At 42.9% G+C, this 23,581-nt stretch overlaps 1 protein-coding gene across 1 annotated transcript in view; it reads left to right on the top strand.

The window, feature by feature from the left end:
- The window catches only part of CAPN8 (calpain 8), a 194,455-nt gene that overhangs the window by 103,208 nt on the left and 67,666 nt on the right, over positions 1-23,581 (top strand). Inside the window, exons 8-13 of the mRNA XM_085612992.1 lie at positions 2,099-2,184; positions 4,868-4,942; positions 8,945-9,105; positions 9,797-9,972; positions 17,137-17,348; positions 22,922-22,958. Of these exons, the coding sequence (XP_085469118.1) occupies positions 2,099-2,184; positions 4,868-4,942; positions 8,945-9,105; positions 9,797-9,972; positions 17,137-17,348; positions 22,922-22,958 (747 nt within the window). The remainder of the gene's footprint in view (positions 1-2,098; positions 2,185-4,867; positions 4,943-8,944; positions 9,106-9,796; positions 9,973-17,136; positions 17,349-22,921; positions 22,959-23,581) is intronic.

Genomic DNA, 23,581 nt, shown 5'->3' with positions numbered 1-23,581 from the left:
CCACCATCCAATCTATAAATCAGGCCAATATTATGTACATTAATTTGTTTCAGTCCCCCGTGTATGTCTGTCCTTTTTACTGTGACTGCCATGTCTGTGCAGTCAACAGAAGCTGAGGTAGAATAAACTCCAAAAGAGATGTTGTCATTTCTTGCAGATGTGACATTGTAGCATATACTCATAGCAACTCAAAGGTCAAAGTTGGTGGTTGAATCTGAAGACAGAGTCCCAGTGACTTGATGATATCAGGTAAAGATTATGATTGAGTCCCATTTTTTGGGGTTATGCAATCCATCCTTGAATTTGAAGGTGTTATTCTTCTAGAATATTCACGTGGGCTCTTGATCCTAAAAGCCTACTGAATGAGTTTGGCTGGAGACAAGTATTCAGGAGACAATTGTAATAAATGCATCATAACTCTCCCTGCAATCGTTCACATGCACAGAGAATCTATGAAAGAGTTGAATGCAGGAGAACCAGTGTTACAGGTCAGTAACTTTTCTTTCTCACAGCATAAAAGTTAGACCATCTGGCTAGTTGGATCAACAGCTCAAAGCCACTAATTGGATAAAACCCTTTGAGGTGATTGATGCAGAAGGTGACATCTTATAATATTTGCATTGCCTCAAACAATGACTGTGTAAGTAAATGTCTTAGTTTTATTGGCAGACGATTCCTTCTTCTTGATCAACTTGAACTACATAAACACATAGTGTAACCAGATACAATGAAACACAAGGGCCGCCAGACCAATCAACTACTTCCCGCAAGCTCTTCACTCACATGCCTTACCTGGTCACCCACTTTACTGCTGAGGTGTGTATACATTTGCAAGGAGGTTCCTGCTCCCTAAGCTTAGACACATACTGAATTGAAATCTCTTAGATGTTTATAGCTCTGAATTTTCCACGTAGTGTTATTATCATTTTTTATTTTATTTTATCCACTGTTCAAAATGTAGTGGGGCGCCGCTCCTCCGCCTTAGTGGAGGAGCCGCCGCTAATGTCAAGTACATTTTATTACTTATGGTCTCATCCTTCCAATTTAAAAAACCCATAGATATTAAAACACATACAGTATAAAATTAGAAAAAACTGTTTAGAAACAACAAACAATCTGACTTCGCCTTGTTGTTTTCGGTGATTTGTTCTGAACAACCTGTTCTATTTTTGCTTCTGCTTGTGCCTGGTGTAGCATTCTGTGTAGTTTAAGACACATTCTTAGATTTGTAAACTATGTTGATGTTTCCGCGTTGATAAATGACTACTTGTGCTAGCATTAAACCATAGGAGGGAAGTCTGTCCTCAATACATTGAGCCTGGTACGTAATCTAGCTGTGCTGCGGGTATTATTGGCTGAGCAGGAATAGATGGAAAAATAGAAAAGTCTCCTAGAACTTCAAAGCACACACGGTGAGACCTCAAACTATGATAAAAAGTGGGTACTGGCTTTAGAGCAGGAATATTAAAATGTAAAATGGGAACGTTGTTCCTGTCTTGCTCTATGGTACTCCTGGCTCTGCACTCTTCATCCCTGGTCCAAGGACGTGGCAGGAACTGAAAGTACACAGATCTCTAAGACTTTGTAATTTCCATTCCTAGACCTGCTACGTTGGGGTGAGTAGAACAATATTTCACCCCTGTGGTAACAGGGGTAAAAGGGCGCATGATGCCACGTCCCCCACTCTTAGGATTCCGGTCAATCGATGTCCATGAATATCAAGCAGAAGGCAAGAGGTTGTCCAATTCACTTTTCAAACCACCTTATTATTATTGATTTAAGACATTTTATGAAAAAAATCTTATAAAGACAGAGTTTGACATTTGATTGTGCTGGGAATTTGCAGCAACAGTGCTTGGAGCAAGCATTAGGAACTTAACAATTTACAATTACTGGATTTCAAGAACCTGGAGATTCCTTTTAAAATCTCCGGTTACGGACCTTTTGAAATTTAGGATCAATTATTCGGTTAAATGCATGCCTCTGCAATGAAACTATCTTGCTGCAACATCTCTATAGTTAATTTGTTAGCCCAATTATAATCCAATATATTGATGTTCATGGAGTAAAGAGTTTCATTACTTTTGGCTTTGAATAGGTGAATTTTCGAGGCAGGCCTGTGCAAATTGTTCGGGTTAGAAATCCATGGGGTGAAGTCGAATGGACTGGAGCCTGGAGTGATGAGTAAGTTGCTTGCGTAACACCGCCCGCTTTTTGCATTATTTTACTGTCTTGTATGATTCTTTCCATTTACCACATTTGCCCCTTTACTTTTTCTTTTTCTAACGTGTACCATTGGCTCTCTCTTTCATATGCGGCTCCCTTTCAGATACGTCATTCTTTCATGCCTTTTTCTATCCACACCTGTTTCTCTTATGGTTCTCTTTTTCATATCTGTTTCTCTTTTATATGTCTAGCTACCTTTCTCTATTTTGTCTCATTTGCATGTTCTTTCTCTCATACTGGTCTCTCTCTTACATTCATCTTTCTGTCCATTGTATTAAGTCAACAGCAAATGCCACCACAGTAGTCTTGGCGTCCAGACAGCCTCTTGTTTTATTACTTCCTTTCTCTTGAAGTAGGCTTGCATGTTCCCTAGAACTGTATTATCGTTAATGTTTGAGACCAGAGAGTGGAATATTCTTCTGAGACACTCTGGTTACCAAAATCACAGGTTTCCAATACTCTACTGTCATACCTCTTCCCAGTTCCCTTACATTACAGACTCATAATGCTTTTTCTATGGGTACTTGTTTCCTACTCGCGCCTTAGGTCTGACTAACCCGTGTGCTGCTCAGAAAGAGTTACAGTAAAATGTTTTGTGAATCGGCCCCTCTCTTTACTGGCACTTCAAAATTCAATGATGTTCAAAATATTTAACAAAAAAAACTTTACATTGGCAAAATTATTTCTCCAGATGACCTTGAATTAAAACTCCCTATTCAGTCAGACAGCATGCAAACTCCTTCTGCAGTGGATGAATACATACTCCAGATTTGGCGAATGTACTGAAAATATATGTAGTAATGCATTCCTGTGGGACATCATACTGAAGCCACTGCCATTGGATTACAATGTAGTCCTTTGGAGCAGGATTTGTACACACTGTAAGTGATGGTTGCAAGACATGATGGTGAGAAGCTGCACAGATGTCTGGAGCGCTGTGTTAAAGAGTTAGCACTTCTGGCAGAAGGGTGTTGTAGATAACCCCTATGCAAGTGCACAAATGCACCTCCACACCCTGCCTCCACCTCATCTTGTAGCTCTACTTTGACTGCTCGAGCTTCTAAGGGTCGGATGCCACTGGTTCAGGCAACGCTACCAGCTGAACAGACCTATCATCAGCCACGTGTCCCTGCAATAGGAACTTCTTCTGTTAACCAGCATTTGCTTCTCACTCTGGATGACGTAACATTCGATCTCATGCATCTGCGCTTTTTCATTTCATTGTAAAAAAAATGACAAAGAAAACTAAACTCGCAAAATGAAACCCAACAAACTATTTCTTTAAAATTAATTGGCAAAACTCTACCCTAATTTGAAAGAAAGCACAAACTGTAAATGAACTAAAACCTATAACATTAAACGCCCAACAAATAACTAACAATATAAAACAAAAAGACATGTACCAGGTTTTCTTTCCCAATTCCATCCCTCTCCTCTCCCCTTTCTCTCCTCTCCCTCTAATCTCATCTCATCTCCTCTCCTTTCCTCGTTTTGAATGCTCCTGTGAGTCTCGCCTCCCGCTGCAGGCATCTTTTTGAATATATTCAGGGATACTGCAGGGCTACCATGTCACCCACAATGATTTATGCTGTAACCTGGCTCCCGATCCTGTTCGAATCTCAAACAAGAGACTGCCCCTCTAATTTGCTTGTGAATTCCCAATATTTCTATGACATCTGGCCAATCCAGTTGCCTTACAGTGTTTTCTGATTGTGCCAAAGTCCTCGCGGAATATGCTCTTGTGCAGAGGCGGCTAGTGGGGAACGGGTGTGGCGGGGCGGGAGGAGGGGAACAAAATATACATTTTAAAAATCCACTTACCTTCTTACGGCCGCCGTCTCTCCTCAGCTTTGCTTCCTGATGAATCCCGGAAGCAGGAAGCACACAGGCTCCCCTAAGCCAATCACAATGCTGCAATGCAGCTCTGTTATTGGTCTGAGCACCATGGTTTGACGCTCAGAGAGGGACCAGGATCCTGTGCATGCTCCCCACCAGGCTGTAATGCACAGCCTGGTGGGGAGCATGCACAGGACATGCAAGTGCAAAGTGCACATGATTGTTTGGCCGGCCCAAGATGGCTGGCCAAACAGCCAAGCGCATTTACAGTGCACCCATCACTCCTCTCCCTGTGACACCAGCCCAGCCCCGCCCTAACCCAGCCCCATAGCTCCGAAAAATAAAATGATAACAATGTTATTATTATTTTATTTGTCCTTATTCCTGCTCTGAGAGCAGTGGGTTGACACTCCTCCGCCTTAGTGGAGGAGCCTCCTTCGCTCTTGTGTCAGACAGTCCTGTGTGTAGTGACCAGGATTCGGGCTTCCCTTGAAGGTGTCTATTCATTTTACAAAACATACAGCACTCCAGCCCCTATGACCCCAGCTCCACCCTGCCCTAACACAGCCCGTATCTCCGAAAAATAAAAGAATAATAACAATGTTATTATCATTTTATGTTTCCTGCTCTGACAGCAGTGGGGCGACGCTCCTCCGCCTTAGCGAAGGAGCCTCTACTGCTCATGTGTCAGACTGTCCTGTATGTAGTGACCAGGATTCTGCTTCTCTTGAAGGTGTCTGTTCATTAAAAGACATGCAGTGCATGGGACAGGATCAATAAGGTTTGCTTTGTGTCTTTCCTCCAGGGCTCCAGAATGGAATTACGTGGATCCAAAAGTCAAGCAAGAGCTGGATAAGCAGTCCAACGATGGGGAGTTTTGGTGAGGATTTGGGATGCTCCTGCTGCGGTGGTGGTTCGGTTGGACTGAAATGTAGAGATAATTGGGATGTAGTTTGTTAAAAAATGTGTGTGGCCCGAGCCATGATAATTTGGTTTCACTGGGCACTAGTGTGTTACAAATATTTAGTAACCCAAAAGATCAGGTAACTATATAAATTGGTTTTTAGGTAGGACTAATTATTGAAAATATGTGCCATCAATATGTTCTTGATAAATAAGGGACACCCCACAATATCGAAAGATGGTATTTATGGGCCTTGGCTTCAGCAGACAATGTATTGTTTTATTATTGGGGTTTTAGATCGCGACTGAAACACTAAACGGGCAAATTCACAAACGTGTTCATGAGTATGTACTCTTACCTGCCTTTCAGTCCACCCGTAGCATATTTGAGGCAAATGCTTGGAGGTGGAATGGTCTGGTTTCCGGTCCAGGGAGGACATGGCCAGGCAGTTCGGGCTGGACTGTTCCCATGAGGCACAGGGTGAAGACTGATTTGCATATGGCGGGGTCCAAACAGGGGTGGCATGGTGAGCAAAAGAACAATGGATTAAACCCAGATCTCTTTACTGGGGTTGAGTGGTTGAAAAGTTTCACACTCCATCCTTCATCTTGTGTTTGCTATGTCTCAAAGGCTTAAATCATGAATTATAAGACAGTGAGGAGGAGACCGATATATTGCTCAAATAAGACGGCTCCTGATTTTATGAGAGTATTTCAGTCTCTTTTATGTACTATTACATTTCTTTGTGAATTCGCCCCAAAACATCTAAAATGTAAATAAAATAGGAATATTCAGAGACTATTGTTATACAATTACTGGAAATAGAGTGGACTGTGCGCTATTTACACTTTTTTAAACAGGTAGTTTGACGTTTTGAGGCTGGTTCACAAGGGCACGTAAAAGTATGCAACGAGTACTCTTGTAGTATTGCTTTCGCTACTCATAAATGCTTTTGTGGATTCACCCTTCGGTGTTTCGCTGGCTCAAATAATCAAGGATAGATTGTGCATTTGGACTGACCTTAATTAATGGTCAGGCCTTTTCCTCATAGACTATTGCAGCCCAGATTAGCCACATTGCTGGCTCACATAGGCACTACAGACAAGAAATTGCTAAAAAATTATCTATGTAATGTTCTCCACAATTCTATGTATATTGAGGAGGAAATTTATATTAGAGGCACTCCTTCAGATTTAGCTTTGTATCCAAGATGCAGGACACAATGTAATATTTAATGGAATCCCCAGCTGTAGCATAAAATACAGTTTCTAGTTGTGAGGTTTCTTTCGAACCAATTGAATAAAATGCATAATTGCAATTTGATTCATGAACCAAAACTCAGATGTACAAAGCCATTTTTTAGTTCGAGCCTAGCGCAGCGTGCATGCGCTACTCTAGGAAATTGGCCTCTTGGAATCACTTCAGCTTTTCTACAAGCTTGTGCGTGTTGTGCTCACATGCACACGCTATTGACCTTTGCGTCTGGCTTTAGCACGCAATTGGCCAAAGGGGTGTGGATGTCCCAGCTTTTCGGGAAATGTTTACTCCCAGAGCGTTTTGCTCTCGGGAACCTTCAGCGGCACGCAGGGGCCATCTGTTTTGGGTCAGGTTTCCTTGCTGCTTTCATTAGAAGACGTGTCCCCTCCACCCCGGGCAAGGGACACACCCCACCTCCACAAGAGTGCGCTTTCACGGACGCGCTTGTTATTCTTTAACTGCTCTCAGCTTAACTCTGCATAAAATAAATCGTGTCAGAACTTTAAAATGCTTCAGGCGGAACTCAAAGAAGAAAATAATATTCTTTTGAAAGGCCGCTTCTCTTTTGAATGAGCGGCAGATTAGATCTCTGTCTCTTGTGGCAGGCGATTGTGTAGAGACACTGGGCGCTGGTGCAAGGTAGATTGCACGCACAGCCTAAAGGGAACATAGGTTGCAACCTTGATTGCAGTTCCACTGTTCCACTGTTCCCCGCTTGTGAGGTGTATTTATACAGCAGTACTCAATTTCCCCTGCCTTTAGAAAGTTGCATGGCTATGGCTCACGCCACCGGCTTCAATTCTTGACTGACTGACATAATTTTACTGACAGAAAAACATTTCTGCTTTTCTGGTTTACACGCAGAGAGCTCCCGGTGCTTTTATTGCTGGGTTGGGGCTCGGTATCTGCCAATAATATTTTGGCAGTCCCCATACCCCCACCACCGCCAATCTTCACCCCTAAACCGGACTACTTACACCTGTAACTCGGGGCATGCAGTTGGATCTCTGTCTCATTCTACTGACAAATATAACATTATGCCAACAAGTGTCACCCCATCGTATAGTTTGCTGCCCGTCTTCTCATGGGCTTCAGCGCCTCGCAACGTGATATGGAATGCTATGTAAATATTACAATGTAGTACAATACGCTGTAGATCTCTAGTACCCCCGTCCATGCTTTGGGATTCGTTAACTGTAGTGGAGGCTGCCTCAAGATGGCTAAGTGAGCTAAGCTCTGCCCCTGGGACCCGCAGATTATAGGTCAATCTGGAATGCAAGCAAGGCTAGCAGCCTTCCATCCAGAGTTAAAAAGCCATGCTGATGATGAGATCAGAGCCCTCTGCATGGCAGTGCCCACCTCCAAGCATTGTTGCTGACCCAAACCGACCCATCAGAATCCTGCCCTGGCACTTGTTTGGAATGAGCTAGAATGTTAGACAGGATCCTGCGGCTAGGTGTAACCAAATAAAGCTGCCAACCATATAAGTTGGCATCAGTCCGTGCCAGTCCTGAGGGGACACACTGATAGTAGAGGATGAGGCAGCTGGGACTGGCAGGTCAGAGCATTACTCGGTGTGGGCACCTGACATCATTAGTAATCATGGCAGTATGCATGTTTGCAAGCAGCCTGGTGGCACTGAGTGAGGTGGCATAGCCAATAGGTCTCGCTTTTGGGACCTTATAAGTATTTAGTTATGCAGCACAATATCCTTGGTGCAACAACATCAACTGGTGCATGGCTAAACACTTATAAAGTCCCAAAGGCGAGACCTATTGGCTTTACCAATGCTTGTTTGAATTGCAAACTCTTCAATACGCAAAAGCTCAAGGGTTGTGACAGCAAAATGGCTTATTTTCTATTTACTAAACCCATTGTGGAAATTGGTAAAGCCTTTCCAACTTGCAAAATGGGTTTTGCAATGCTTTCCAAATTGCTCTTAGGCACCAACGGAATGACCCCTCCAAATTGCGCATCACGTTGGTATGTATCAATGGTTTAACAACATCTGAAAGGAGGTAGTAACTAGTTCACAATGGGGAAATTGTCCTCTGGGGACAGCTTCCCCTTTGTGAATCTTATCAGACGGCCTCAGGGAAAGCAGGCAGTGGTCCAGAAGACCATTGCCAGCTCATCCCAATGTAATGTCGAATGAGTAACATTTCTGTTTTAAAAGCAGCACCGGTTCCTTTAACAATCAATGGCTGCTTTAAAAAGAAAGTGTCCCATCTGGGAATGCAAGCTCTGGGATGGTGGTCTGCTTGCCGGCCACCATTCCTAATTTTGTATCTAATCACAGTAGTTCACAAAAAACAGCCGACCAAATTATTACATATTAGACAGCTTGTTCTGTAATCTCTGTAACTGGAGATTTTGTGATGAAAGTTATTTGTACATAGATTGTATCTCAGAATCAGAGACATGAAGCAAAAAGTCAATGTGCAATTTGCAACCGCTATTTTTGGATCTGTCTCGGCCCCGAATGCAGTCGCCAGCATTTTTAGATTTACCCTCATATCCTTCCCTACAATTAACTAAAAAACACATCTGCTGAGAAGTTCAGGTAAAAACTCTACACACCAGGGTGATGTTCCTGTTCCTAAACAGTGTCACTGGGGAACCTGAATGTACAACTAGCGAAGCTGATCCACAGGGTCCCGGATACTGGAGCAGAGTCCTTTACCTAGAAGATTGATGTGCTTTGTCTTTGGTTGCTCTCAGGATGGCCTACACAGATTTCTTGCGGCAGTACAGCCGGCTGGAGATCTGTAACCTCACCCCGGACACTCTCAGCAGCGATGAACTCCACAAGTGGAGCACCACCATATTCAATGGAAGCTGGCGACGGGGGACCACGGCTGGTGGCTGTCAAAACTATCCAGGTAAAAACCAGACACTGCAAGGCGACAAGATAGACTTGACATCCATAATTGAATCAAGGAGCCACAATGAGGGTGGGTTATAGGTTGTATCTCATCTCTACATGCCAAAGTGTGCAGGTTTGAAACACAAAATGTAATTTCAAGCAATCACTGATTGTGAAAGCAAGAACTTTCCTGTAATTAATTTTTGTTTACAAATGTGAGCCAAAATGTTAACATATTTTAAGAGATAGCTTGTTTTATCATAGTACTTCCAGGTTAAATGAAGCCTGATTGTTCCAATCAGGTCATAGATGGAGAAGCCCCACTACAGGAGAAGTTTATTTTCTACCTTCACAAATCACTTGGAGGACCCTCTACAGTGCTCTGCTGCTTTGGACTTGGTTCACACTATAACATAACATATTGTAAATGCCTTCAAGCATTAATTTCATCACGTCACGATTATTACAGTCAATTCCATACAGATCTTTTAGATGGAAGTGATGAAAGTGCAGAATTATATGCCAGTCATTGGAAAACACCTTATTGCTTGCAAGAGGAACCAAAGCAGTGACAAGGGAATATATTGAAACCTACGCTTCCTTACGCCTTGCTTTACCACAATAAAATCCTCTGTAGCTCCAATGGGGGATTTAGCTGCTACTGTCAATATTTTCAGTATATCTTTGTAAAAAATTGTGTTTTCCAGCTACATACTGGACCAACCCACAGTTTAAGATTAAACTCAATGAGCCAGACGATGACCATGAGGGGGGCAGCCACGAGCCGTGCTGCACAGTGGTGGTGGGCCTGATGCAGAAGAACCGCAGGAAGCAGAAGAAGATTGGAGAAGATTTGCTCACTATTGGCTACTCGTTGTATCGGGTGAGTACGTTTTGATTATTTTCAGGTTAGCTGTTTTGTTTGTGAGGTTTGCCTGCTCTGTGGTGCCTGTTCTCTCTGTGGTGCCTGTTCTCTCTGTGGTGCCTGTTCTCTCTGTGTGCCTGTTCTCTCTGTGTGCCTGTTCTCTCTGTGGTGCCTGTTCTCTATGGCTCATGAGTGAAATACATTCAGAACACACCTCTTTTAGACCACTCAAGGAGTTTCCCAATATCATGTTGCATAATATGTCCAAGAGTAGGTTCATTACAATATGGAGGATGGTCTGTTAGGGAGGTTCTTTTGAAAATATTGTTATTTACTTAATCCTGGATGTATCATCGTCCACTCACTCATGGGTATAGCTATCATTACTGCAGCAGGTGCAGTAGCCCCATAGCGCATGGATGTGGGGACCACTTTAACCAATTATTGTTGTATTTTAGTGCCCAAAACAAGCACAGGTGAGTCCATTTTCTTTGCATTCATCAGTGCCCATGACAGCCTTGACACGCCAATTAGACCCATCTACAGTGACGCTTGCAATTGCTCCATTTCTCAGATTGCTACCATTAATATACCTTTTATGATAATACTTTATCTTGAGACCAACTAACTTTCGATTGACTTTTGGCTCTTATTTTTACATAGCCTTTTGCCATGTAGTTCAAAGCTCTATCTCGCAATCAGTACCTGGCTTCTGCTTTTTGAAACTCCACAAATGAATAAATATGCTTCCTGTCTTCTTGTGAAAGATTTCTGTAGTCAGGATTTTTTCACAGGACTAGAATAACTCCCCAGTCATGTGCAACTGCTCTAGATCTGTGGCGAGTGGTGAGATCGCCCAAGCTCTCCTTAGTTTCAAATGTCAGCAAAAGATGGAGCTAAGCATTGGGTGATCCTCTTTGCAAGAAAAGGACGTGTTCTACTGAATTTCCAAATTTTAGGCATGGATATTAAACAAAATTCTAAACAGGATCCGGAGAAGAGGCCAAATGTACTCCATTGATAGGAAATGCACAATTTATGCCCATTATGAGACTGGCTGAGAATTTGGAAAACATTCCACGCATCACCTTTGTGTATGCCAAGACGTGGGTCCTTTGCTTGTTGTTTCACAGGCTTCAAGCTATGAAGACACCTAAGAACGCCAAAACCTTAAAACTGGTTGGAGCTGCTTCTGCTTCCATTCAGGTGGGGTTGGCTTGGCAAATTGGACTGGAATTTTTCCTATTGGAGCAGGACCACGCCTGATTTGTATGCCTGGTCCGAACTGTGGGTGATAAACAATGGACTGGAATACGGCACTGAGCTTGCCAGTGGCTCAGACCTTTGCAAGCATTGCACCTATCAGATGTGAGTTTTCCTCAGCATCACATACTGTTCATTACCTCAGGACAAGAGAGTATTATGCCTGGAACACCAGCAAATGGATTGTTGTGTAAAAGGAGGACTTTAGTTTTGATCCTGGAAATGATTTAGTCACGTTACCCAAATAGCTGCTGTCCAGCTGCTAGCAACATGCCTTCAGAATGACATTCAGAACAAAAAGCAAGCCAGTGTCACTTCATTTTCCATCTCCAGATAGACCTAGGAGCACACTTTTAGAGAACTCAAATTTAGTTCATGAATTTGCATTTCCTTCATTAATTATCTGGCTGCTTTTACAGTCAGGTCATAAAGTGCTGCAGCAGCCATGATACATCAACTAAAGCCTACAGGATGCAGTGCGTGGGTTGGTGCAAGTATTTATATGGCCACCCATGAAGGCATCAGCATACAAGGACTGGGAAGGAAGATGATTCAAGACTGGATACATACTTGGAGGGGAGGGAAGGTAGCCTTTTAATTGGCCATGGAACTAGTGTGATGGTGTAGTTTATCAGTTAATTAGAAGCTCTTTGCAGAGATATGTCTTCAGATATTATCTGACCAACAGGAAAGATGAGGCGTGGCTGATATGTCGGGGTATGTTTTCCATATTCCGGGCCAGTAGATGGAAAGGCTTGTTTCTTTGTCTTTTCCTATTTTTCAAATTTTTCATCTCTAATCTGGTGCTGTCCTTGATTTTTGTGAACCACAATAAGCAACAAATGATGGATCAAATGCTTGCCACACTAGACAGAGACCCACCTATGCATATCAGATGCAGTTCTGCTTCTAAATGCCAGGACGGTCACCTTCAGACGGGGACACAAGCAACCCCAGGCCGGTTTCAGCCCACTTAGGCCTTGTCACTAAGGTATAGCTTGAGTCCTGTTGCACGGTGAGTAAGGGATCTATTTCTGAAGTGGCATGGTGGGCAACAAAAATGATGGACTGATACATGGCCCAGAGTAATTGGCAGTGGTTGACATTAAATCCAGCTTTCCACCCCTCACTTTTTTCCTTTCCTCAGTGCAACACCTTAAGTGTGATGGGTATGCCCTGATGAAGGTCATCACTTTTTGTTTTCCTTGATTTTTGTGAGGCGTCCCTGCTGCAGTACAGTGTTGTTTGTTACTGCTTTAAATATGATGGTGCACGTCTTGAGTATGATACTGGTTCAAGTGGAGCCATGTGTAAGCCTTTCAGGGTGGGAAGTGTATGCTTGAATTTCTAGAACTCTTAGCTATGGTGTGCAGCAATCCATTTGGGAGTCCTGTGAGCCGGGTTTTGGTGATGTGCAGATGTGAGAGGACCAAGATGTGTATGGTGGTTTTGAAATATGATACGGGGAAAGTACATCATACAGCAATCGTGTATTAAAGACAGTGTCTAATTTCCTTATTACAGTGGAGCTGTGACACTTCTAGTCACCTTTAATAAAGAAATGACTTAGCTGCTCAACTGTAATAAGTTATTACCCGTGAGTTCTGTTGTCACAATTCTTACTGCAAGAGCCAGCAGTTAAAGTAAAAGGCAGGTACGTACCATTATTACAACTGCAGTTTAAACAAGGTGTACAGTAACTAGCTTTTCCTTCTTCTGATATGTTCTTCCAAAAATTAAAAGTGATCAGTGAAAAGGAGATATTTATTGCAACGCGTTTCGCTTTTTTCCATGGGAATAGGTCATTATTGGAAAACCAGAATGTATGCATGTTTCTACAAAATGTGAACCACAGAATGTTTTCATCCGATTTGTATTAAACTGATTGTAGTATATATTTTAAAAGAATTACTAACTGCTTTTTGGTGTGTGTAATTTCGTAGTACAGATTTTGATTGTATACTTCATGTCTGCAGTGAACATGAAAGAGCAAGACACCAAGTATAGCGGGAAAGGTGATGGTGTGACCATGTATTATAAGCAATAAAATACCTTCTGCCTTCAAGTTCTATGGTCTCAAATAGTAATTTGGCCTTGTTCCTCTATATAGTCACGGAACTCCTCAGTGACTTTATCCCACACAATACATCTCTATTTTCACTTATGTTACCAGGTTTGGGGTAGTGTTTACTACTATAAGATCCAGAAACAATTAAAAGAATAGGTAGAGGGTTTTTTGTTTACAGTAACAAAAAGAAAGTAGTCATTATTTTGCACCTCAAGCTTTGACAGTGAGAAAAATTACTGCCTGCTAGAAATCTGACACCATGTGCTAGAAATGTTTTAACCTCTGACTCAGTAACAAGATTCATGCATAAGAAACTAGGCCCAGGTATACACACTCTCTTTCATTTAAATTGTACACCTCATGCTCATGTCAAAAGAGAATTACTTTATTTAAAATTCCTAATGTTTTTACACTGCTGTATGTTCTCTTACAGATCCCAAAAGAGGTATGTCCTGTTTGATGCCAGTGGAGTCAGCAGTTGGGGGAAACCAGCAATCTTTGGTTGTGAGCACATTTGTTTCTCAGGAGCTGTAAAAAAACAACCGCTAATTGGTGTTTTTATATTAAATCAGGCCCAAGGCCTAACTATCCATTTTGCCAACTAATCCCTGTGAAGTGTTAGCTGCATGTATTTATGATTTTATTGCGCCCCTTTGCCAAGACTTCAACCACCTTTCAGCTGTAGTGTAACTAGAAACTAAGGGCCTGATTACGAGGTTGGCGGTCTTCCTGCAGGCCACCATCTGAGCCCCGCAGAAAAACCACTAAACCCACCATGTTACGGGTTTGATCTTGGCGGACGGTCACTGCTGCGGGCGGTCCCACGGCAGTGAAGCTCTAAGTCTGAAAGGAAAGCCTTAGAAAGGCACTGTAGTGGGACCGCCACAGCACACCCCTGCATGGGAAGAAATGCACCATGACATGCATTTCTACCCGTGCAGGAACAGGGGGTGCAGAAACACAGGGAGGACATTATGTGCCCCCCTGCATGCACCCCCTTGCACAGAGGCAACAGGGGAGCCTGTATGGGCCCACTGAGTTGCCTCTACACCAGCTTTTCCATGGCAGGCTCTCCACAAAGAATCAACAATGAAACAAGCCTGTTTGTTGTTAGTCCTGCAGCAGTAGTGCACATGTGTGCAAGCAGCAATTGCTGTGACCACTGCATTAGGGGTAAGGAGATGTAATGTGCACAGGTCAGAAATCTGAACATGTAGAGAGGAGGGAGACATCCAAACCAGGAACACTTAAGATTACCGAAGACTGTATTTACTGTGCCACGTGATACTCCTCCTCCCAACCACTCACTGTGGAGTCACCTCTTGGTCAGTCGGTGATTGCTGGCCCAATCATGCTCTTTGTTTGTTCATGTGGTGACACCCTGGTTGTCGGTATCCGATAAAGCACCCAGTCACAAACCAGTTTTTACGCTCCTGACCCATGGCCTACTTTACCATGGTGAATGTACTGCTGTACGCCCTCAGTGAAGCACTCACTTTCTTTACACCACCACCTCCATGACTCAGGTGTGGGAAGTGATAACATGTATAATAAACATATTTTAAATTGGAATCACTGTTGATTTTTGGTGCCTGCAATATTGACTTGGTGTCAATGGGCGCAGTGACACCAGAGAGGCATGGCTGGGAGTTTCTCCTAATGACCCTGCAAATATGACCTTATTTATTTGAGATTACAGACCAGGGAAGTCTTTGACATTCTTTTATGGAATTAAAGACTTGATAAAATGCGTCCTTGACATCTTTACATTTTGCACCTACTGTTTTCAGCATAGAGTTCTGTTCTTAGCTATATTTGATTTTTTTGGAGGCATTTAAAAAGTGTGATCTTTGACCCCAAAAAGAAGGGGAGCACTGGGAGTAGCAATAGGGTATGTAGCCAGCAAGTGAGTATACTGAGACTTGCAGGTGTTTTTACATTGTGAATTGATGACAATAAGTGCAGACAGCAAGGATCATAAAGACAGCATCACAGTTGGGTAAGACATGGGCAGATTGAAAGCAGTCTGTGATGGTAGGAAGATTGTGAGAGGTGGGATCTGATAATTTTCCTAAACAATACCAGTGAATAATCAAATCTGATTTGGTCCATAACCATAAAAAAACATATTTTCTTTTGAGGCTAGGGGCGCGCAAAGATTTTGCTAAAACTTATTCTTGCATTACTCTAAATTTTCAAGTGGCCTAATTACAGAGGTAATCTTATACATGAGTAAATCTACACGTGTAAATTTGCCCTTCTACCTTATACTAAATTTATTATTTTGGGCTATTCACCATTTATGGGTGTAAATGTACTACAACGTGTATACTTACATGTCTCCACACAGAGCCTAATTAATGGTATATTTCCCATTGTTAAAGTATAGGAAAAAAGTTACAAAGTTTATTAAACTTACATTTTTTTACTGCAATAAAATATTGTTAAATATTCATGTTAATTGTTTGTATATATGTATTTTGAATGTAGAACAAAATTAAAAAGAGAGTACAATATTAACCTAATTTTGAATTAAATATTCAATTAAACATAATAAATTAAATTCAAATAATTTTTAAAGATTTATTTAAATAACACCTAAAGTAAAATGTTTATATTTATTTATTGCATAGTACAAAATTACTAAAAACGATATATAGAATTCAATTAAATTCATATTTTTTTTAAATTAATTAAAGTTGCATTTATTTTCAAATTAAAAAAGGTTATTAAAATGGTTATAATAAAAGTATAATTATTGTTTATTTAAACATACATATTTGAACATTTAATTAAATTTTTATATTTTTAATACGTGGAACAAGATTGCATTATATTTGACATTATTTTCTGTGGGGTGGATATCCATTATTTTCTATGGGTGTGTGTTCAGTACCAGTGGCTGGCCACATGTATTGCTGGACGTACTCAAGGTCTGAGCTGGAGTATATTTACTATTTTTTTGGGTCATTGTTGGCTGTAGTAACTTTAGAAGTGCAGGTTGTAAATAGGAACGGTCTTTTGTGTGTATGCATTCCCTCTGTAAACCCCTTCTTAGCCCTCCCTTGACCTCCCAAACCCCTCCGACTTAGTAGTAAGCATTCTCCATTTTCCAGCCACTCCCCCATCCCTCTCACATTTACTACTAAAATGGGGAATATGTGTGCAGAGAACCAGAGAACTCTGTTGTCAGGGCGAGGATCTCTGCACATAAAAGATTGGAGAGGCAGAGGTGGAGACCTCTTCACGTAGCTTTGTGAACAGCATTTTGTAGGGAGTGAGTAGTACTGTTGCAGTGCTACTAAACATGATACAAAACGCAGTTTGTGAAAAGTTCCCCAAGAGTAAGCCAGGAGTACATCGGGAGTACTTCTTGCTTACTCCAGAAATTCATCAGTAAACAAGGAGTACTACAAAAGTTGTGAATCGTGTTGAAAGTAGTCAGGTTTACGTATGTGGCATGCTTCATAGTAAACACAGCTTACTTGGAAGTGGATGGAGTTGGAGAACAGACTGAAAAAAGAGTCTCATCTGCAAAAAAAAGAAAGAAGAGAAAAGGGTGCAAGGTAGTATGAAAGGGTGACAGGATGAAGGGGTGAATGGATGAAAGGATGGAAGAATATACAGATAGAGAAGAAGAAAGGGTGAAGGAGTGAATTGATGGAAGGATGGAATAATATACAGCTAGAGAAGAATGAAAGGGTGAATGGATGACAGGACAGATAGATGGGTGCAGTGTGGCAGTGACTTAGCACAGGATCCAGCATAGGTCCAGTCATTGACCTTTTACTCCTTTAGTTTAAATATTATATGTTGTGAAGGATTTATATATTTTTTGTCCCTCAAAACAGTTTGAAAATCACACAGAGGTTCATTTAAACCGCGACTTCTTCATGAGGAATCAGGCGGCGGCCCGGTCCGATACCTACATCAACCTGAGGGAGGTCTCCAAGCGCCTCAAGCTGCCCGTGGGGCAGTACCTCCTCGTGCCATCCACTTTTGAGCCCTTTAAAGATGGAGACTTCTGTCTACGAGTCTTCACGGAGAAACAGGCCAAAGCAATGTAAGTCGTCGGCAGCATCTGGGAGCAGATGCACCACTCAGTTTATTGGCCATCTCTCAAAAATGGATCCTTTGAGGCTCTCATCTCATTTCCTTTGTATTTTGTCATCACTTCAATCTTCTAGGCAGTTATACCAATGATGAATACTGAATTGCATATTGGGGTTATGGTGGAATATCATTTGCTTAATTTGTTTAGGTACTTAAGATGCATGAGTAGTGCAAACTGAATCAGCTCTAGGAGCAAGTAGGACAAGACCAGCAGCTGGAAAGGAGGAGCTGGCATTAAGTTCAGGACAGAAGGAGCTATTCAAGGCTGTGCTTTATGCCAGTTTAGAGAGGTTGCCATCAGAAGCACATGTATATGAGTAGATGGGACCAGGTTGCTTTTGGGGAGAGCTCTGAGAACTTGAAAGGGTACTGACTAGGTGCATCTCTTTCATCTGTTGTGTGAAGACACCACAAATACATGCAGATGTTTTCAAACTAGCTTATCACACAAAACACCCAGTGCTTCTGGGGTGCAAGATCCCAGACCACACTCAGGTACCAGACTCCACTGTTCTTGACCTTTTGCAATCGCCCTAGAGACTGACGTCATTCATTGATGGGAGATTTTCTCACCATTTGGGCACTATTAACATTTTAGAACAAACGGAATGCCCTATCTAAAACTTGAGCCAGAGGTAGCCATCTTTCTGTGCAGTTGTATCTAAAATAACTCACGACCTGTATAGGTGAGGTAAAGTTGGCTTAAAACCAATTAAATCATGTCCGGGTGCAGACAGAACAATCATTCGAGCTGTTCATTGAGATGACATCAATTGCTTGACTTTAACAACGTGAGTAGGGTATTCCATCACCAGTGAACTTGAATTTGGTTGCACATGGAACTTCCAGGGTGTTTGTGGTGTTTAGCTGTATATACACAAATGCATTTTGTAGAACGTAAGGTAGAGCTCCTGTGGTTTTCTTTTACATACTCTTATATGCCTAAAACAGGAATAACAAGCATTTACAATGCAATGGTCTCGGCATTGGTAAAGTTAGAGCTATTGGCATTGCTCATGACATTATTTTTGTTTATGTTTTTGTTTTTAAAACATTTAAAGAAACGGGATTGTCATGAGCAATACCAATAGCTCTAACTTTACCAATGCCGAGACCATTGCATTGTAAATGCTTGTTAAATCTCGGATCGAGACTGCGCAAGCGCAGCCTTCGAGCCGAGACCTAAAAAGTGCCTAACTCGCTGAGTTACCTTGCCTTGTACCTCGCCCCCCAAATGCCGTGAGATAGTATACCAGCAACGTGAAACGATTTACAGAGAATAAAATGAATTGAATGAACAAACGTCCAGGCACGGCGAAGGCGCAGCCCGGAAGTGGAGCACGGGAGCTGACTGGGCTCTACCAAGAGATGCGAGAGGGGGCGTCGTGGGGGCTGGGAGACAGCATGGTAGTGTAAATGGTGTATTAAAAGAGGCAACGCCGAACCGTCCACACAAAAATTAATAGAACCTCAACCAGGACCTTTTATCTATTCCTGAACTATGGTGAAACGAAACCTCAGTAGTCAATGGTAGAAAGTTACAGGTAAAGTCGAGTGGCTACTTCAAATAAAGGTCAGTCGTCTTGAGTAGTAACCGAGTCTCACCGTCTAATACGGCGCACTACATTTGGATATTGGATGGAGAGCTTACTTTGTGCCTTTTATTTCTGTGTATCTGGTTCGCCTCTTGAGTCTGTCTGTCCATCTACTTGTCCATCTGAATCCCTCTGTATCTATGTGCATTACCCTGTCTGTCTATGTGCCCATCCTCCTGACTCATTTTCTTTACCTCTACCCATCCTTCTGTTTATATATATTTATGTGCTTCCATGATCATCTCTCGTCGCTTTCACTTTCCATTTCATGTGCGTGGTTCTTTTTTTCCCTGGACTAATGCTCCTCTCCCTACGTTTCGTTGTTTCTGCCTCATATTTTGAGCCTTGCAAACTTTTCTTGGTCTATTTTTCCTTTTCTCTACATTTCGTGTTTTTTTCTGCCTGTCCCTTTCGGTCTCTTTACTTATTTTATCTTTGCTTTAAATTCTATCTTTCCCGCTCTGCCTCTGTTTTGACTCGTTATAATTCTCCTTCCCTATTTCACATCTTGCTGCACACGACGCTCCAAGCCACGCTGCGCCACTCGCTTCACACCCCGGGATTGTTACAGTCATCCCTCATCCGCGTTCCCTGCGCCCACAGTCCCTTCAACCGTCTGTGTCTCGCCCTTGATCCGCACCACATCTTAAACACTGAAACGTTGTAAACACACATTAAGCGGCTTCTCTGGGGAAAAATTACACGGAGGTTTGGACTCTTTTTGAAAGAGTTCTGAACAAGCTTACAACTTTTCGCGAGCAGAAGGCTGCTGGGATGGGGGGGGATCTCGCCTGGATCAGGTTTCTGAACCTTACAAAGGCTGACTCTTAAAAATGCCATTAAAACAATTAGTGCCCCACGGAAGCCTAAGCACGCTGCTTTCAACAAGCGATTACCTTTGTCAGGTCTGTTAAAAACAAGCATTATCAAGCACACCACCGCCTTTCTCCGAGGCAGAGCAGAAATGCCTCGGAGAAACGCAGCGTCCTTTTTGGATTCGGGGGCGTGTTTTGCTGTTATCTCCTCCTTGAGACTTCTTGCAAAAAACACGCCCCCCGATCCGAAAAGGACGGGGCTTAATCGGAATGACTGACCTCTTCTCCAATGGCTGGCCAGCATTCAAGAGGCCAGCCAATGGAGAACAGGGGAGAAGAGGGGCGGGTTCAAGCCCCTCTTCTCCAAGTCATTAAATCTCGGAGCTAGACTGCGCAAGCGCAGCCTTCGCAGCCGAGACCTAAAAATTGAATATTCTGGAACATTCAGATACAGTTAGTGCAAATAGAGTGGACAATACACTCTTTGTACTTTTACTAATAGGGAGTTGGTGGTTATGGGGCCAATTCACAAAAGCATGCAAGAGTACATAAAAGAGGATCCCTGCAGTACTCCCACTCGTACTCATAAATGCTCTTGTGAATTGGCCTCATGATCTCCCTCAAAGTAGATCTGCCTTTACACCAGTAAAGCAGATTGACACTTCCCCAACTGCTTTAAAGCCCTCAGGGCTGGTCTCTTGCTGACCTAGTGCTGCTTCGAAGCATGCGATCACCCACACTTCCTCCCTCCCCTGTCAAGCCTGGTGCTCCCTCAGCAGAGCAGTGCCTTTTTAACAAATTAAAAATATTGCTTGAAGTTAGTTGTGCATCACGCCTACTGTTTTGTGGAAGGAAAGGGCTGCCTCACAGTAGCACGTGCGAAAGCGGATATTATACGGGATTTGAACCTGGGCTGCAGTGGCACCCTGCCCACACTGTTAGTGTCATACCTGTCTGTCCTTGTATTATGGTTGTATGACACAACCACGCTTTAATTCCCCACACGTTCCTTAACAACGCCGGCAGAACAACGAATGCGTCTGAACCACGCATTCTATTTACAATGCAAGTTCTTACAATGACTTGCTTTAGGGGGGCGCTGGACCTTGGAATAGTATAATTTACTATTCCAACTCCAATCCCCGTAACAGTAAGGAAAGTTTTGGACTTTAAAGTCCAACACCGCTTTACCTAACACATGTCGTTGTAACGACTTACGTTGTAATTGGAATGGGTGGTTCAGGCGCATTCGTTGTTCTGCCTGCGTTGCAAAGGCAACAGGTTTTTCGGCAGTCGTGGTATTTGTTGATTCATAAACACTGGTGCTCTGCCGTTGCTCTTAGCTTCTCATCTCAATGGAGTGAGGCCACATCAGCTGATTTAGCATAAGGAAGAGATGAAGGTTTGCAGAATTAAAAAGAAGATGGCTCTGGAGCATCGTACCCTAGGTGTAGGAGCTCAGTGTGCCGGCATAGTGTTGCGCGGTATGATGTTAGTGAGCTAGAGACTGACTATCTAGAATGATGTTGCAAGCTCTCTGTACGCGATTACACATAATTGGTCCCTGAAAACAATGATGGACCCTTTCACAGTAGAAGCTCCTGGAACAAACATGAGTACTTAGCATGAAGGAGGCAGGCAGCACTGACATGTGCCTATATATTTGAACCCTGCTGAAGTTACCCATGACAGCACGTGTAGAGCCAGACCCAGGCACTGCAATGAAACATGCGCAGCACTTTACTTTGTATAGAAAGAATGAGGCCTCTGCGTCTGATTGAAGTGGAGGTGACACAGTGGAAACCAACTCTCTCTGGGCAACGGTTAATCCGCTGCTAGCAGCTGCAGTAGACTTGTAGCCACAGTTAATCCACTGCTTGCAACTATGATAAACTTTTAGCCGCGGTTAATCCGCTGCTGGCAGCCATGATAAACTTTTTGTAACCATTAATCTTCTGCTTGCAGTCATGATTAACTTTTAACAACTGTTAATCGGCTGCTAGCAGCCATTATACATTTTTATCAATGATCATTCAGCTGCTAGCAGCCATGACAGACTTTAAGCAATGGTCATTCCACTGCTGGCAGCCACGACAAACTTTTAGCAATGGTCATTCTGCTGCTGGCAGCCATGACAATCTTTTAGCAATGGTCATTCTGCTGCTGGCAGCCATGACAGACTTTAAGCAATGGTCATTCTGCTGCTGGCAGCCACGACAAACTTTTAGCAATGGTCATTCTGCTGCTGGCAGCCACGACAAACTTTTAGCAATGGTCATTCTGCTGCTGGCAGCCATGACAATCTTTTAGCAATGGTCATTCCGCTGCTGACAGCCACGACAAACTTTTAGCAATGGTCATTCTGCTGCTGGCAGCCATGCCAGTCTTTTAGTAATGGTCATTCTGCTGCTGGCAGCCATGACAATCTTTTAGCAATGGTCATTCTGCTGCTGGCAGCCATGACAATCTTTTAGCAATGGTCATTCTGCTGCTGGCAGCCATGACAGTCTTTTAGTAATGGTCATTCTGCTGCTGGCAGCCATGACAGACTTTTAGTAATGGTTATTCTGCTGCTGGCAGCCATGACAGTCTTTTAGTAATGGTCATTCTGCTGCTGGCAGCCATGACAGACTTTTAGTAATGGTCATTCTGCTGCTGGCAGCCATGACAATCTTTTAGCAATGGTCATTCTGCTGCTGGCAGCCATGACAGTCTTTTAGTAATGGTCATTCTGCTGCTGGCAGCCATGACAATCTTTTAGTAATGGTCATTCCGCTGTTGGCAGCCACGACAGACTTTTAGTAATGGTTATTCTGCTGCTGGCAGCCATGACAAACTTTTAGTAATGGTCATTCCGCTGCTGGCAGCCATGACAAACTTTTAGTAATGGTCACAACTCCAGCGACCACAGACAAGACACGGCAATAGCAGTAAAGCTGGTGAGAACGGTTGTACTGAACTACAGATCACTTGAGAACCACAAGGACCACTAGAGGGCCTCCGAATAATGTCACAGTGTTGTCACTTTATATGAAATTTCCATTATTTGAAATATAAACTGTGTAAACCTTCTTTACCAGATGATAATATTTTCTTTTAATTTTGTCTTTCAGGGAAATTGGTGATGTAGTCAAAGCCAAACCATATGAGGTAAGCAAAAAATGGCTAAAACCAGCTGACCTTGCATAAGCACAACATACCCACGGCCTCTAGCTGGCATCACATATGGCAGACAATCTATAAGAGCATCGCCACAGAAGGTTCTCCTCTTAGGTAGTGAGCGCTTCTGCTTACTCTAGTTCCTTCTGCTGTTGTAACGTCAAGGTACGCTCTTGTGTGAACTAGCCAGGTCCCTGGGAGTCATACGGGCAAACAGAATTCCCCCAATAATGGGAATCAAGAATGGTCATTCATCAAATGATGAGATATCATCAGTGGCGGCTTGCATGTCCAGACAGTGGTGAACGAGGGGCACATAACAAAATAAAAAATAAAAGGCACTTACCTTTTCTATGAGCGCGACATACTCCTCGATCCTTCTCTTCTCGAGGCAGGCAGCAGACAGGTTCAATACTCCAAAGCCAATCCTAACGCTGTTCTCATGCAACATGACAGCAGTGCTAAGATTGGTGGGAGCGGCCTTTATCAGCGCTTACAAGAGCACTGGAGGCCTTTGGTTTCTCTAACCCAGCTGACTTAAGACAAGTGGGTTAGAGAGGTTTAAAATGCGCATGCCTGGCTGGCCGTCGCAAGACGGGCGGCCAAAGAGACAT

Source organism: Triturus cristatus, chromosome 6 (assembly GCF_964204655.1).
Source record: "Triturus cristatus chromosome 6, aTriCri1.1, whole genome shotgun sequence".
NCBI classification, from domain to species: domain Eukaryota; kingdom Metazoa; phylum Chordata; class Amphibia; order Caudata; family Salamandridae; genus Triturus; species Triturus cristatus.
Note: the sequence above shows the minus strand (reverse complement) of the source record. Positions and strands in the feature narration are given on the sequence as shown.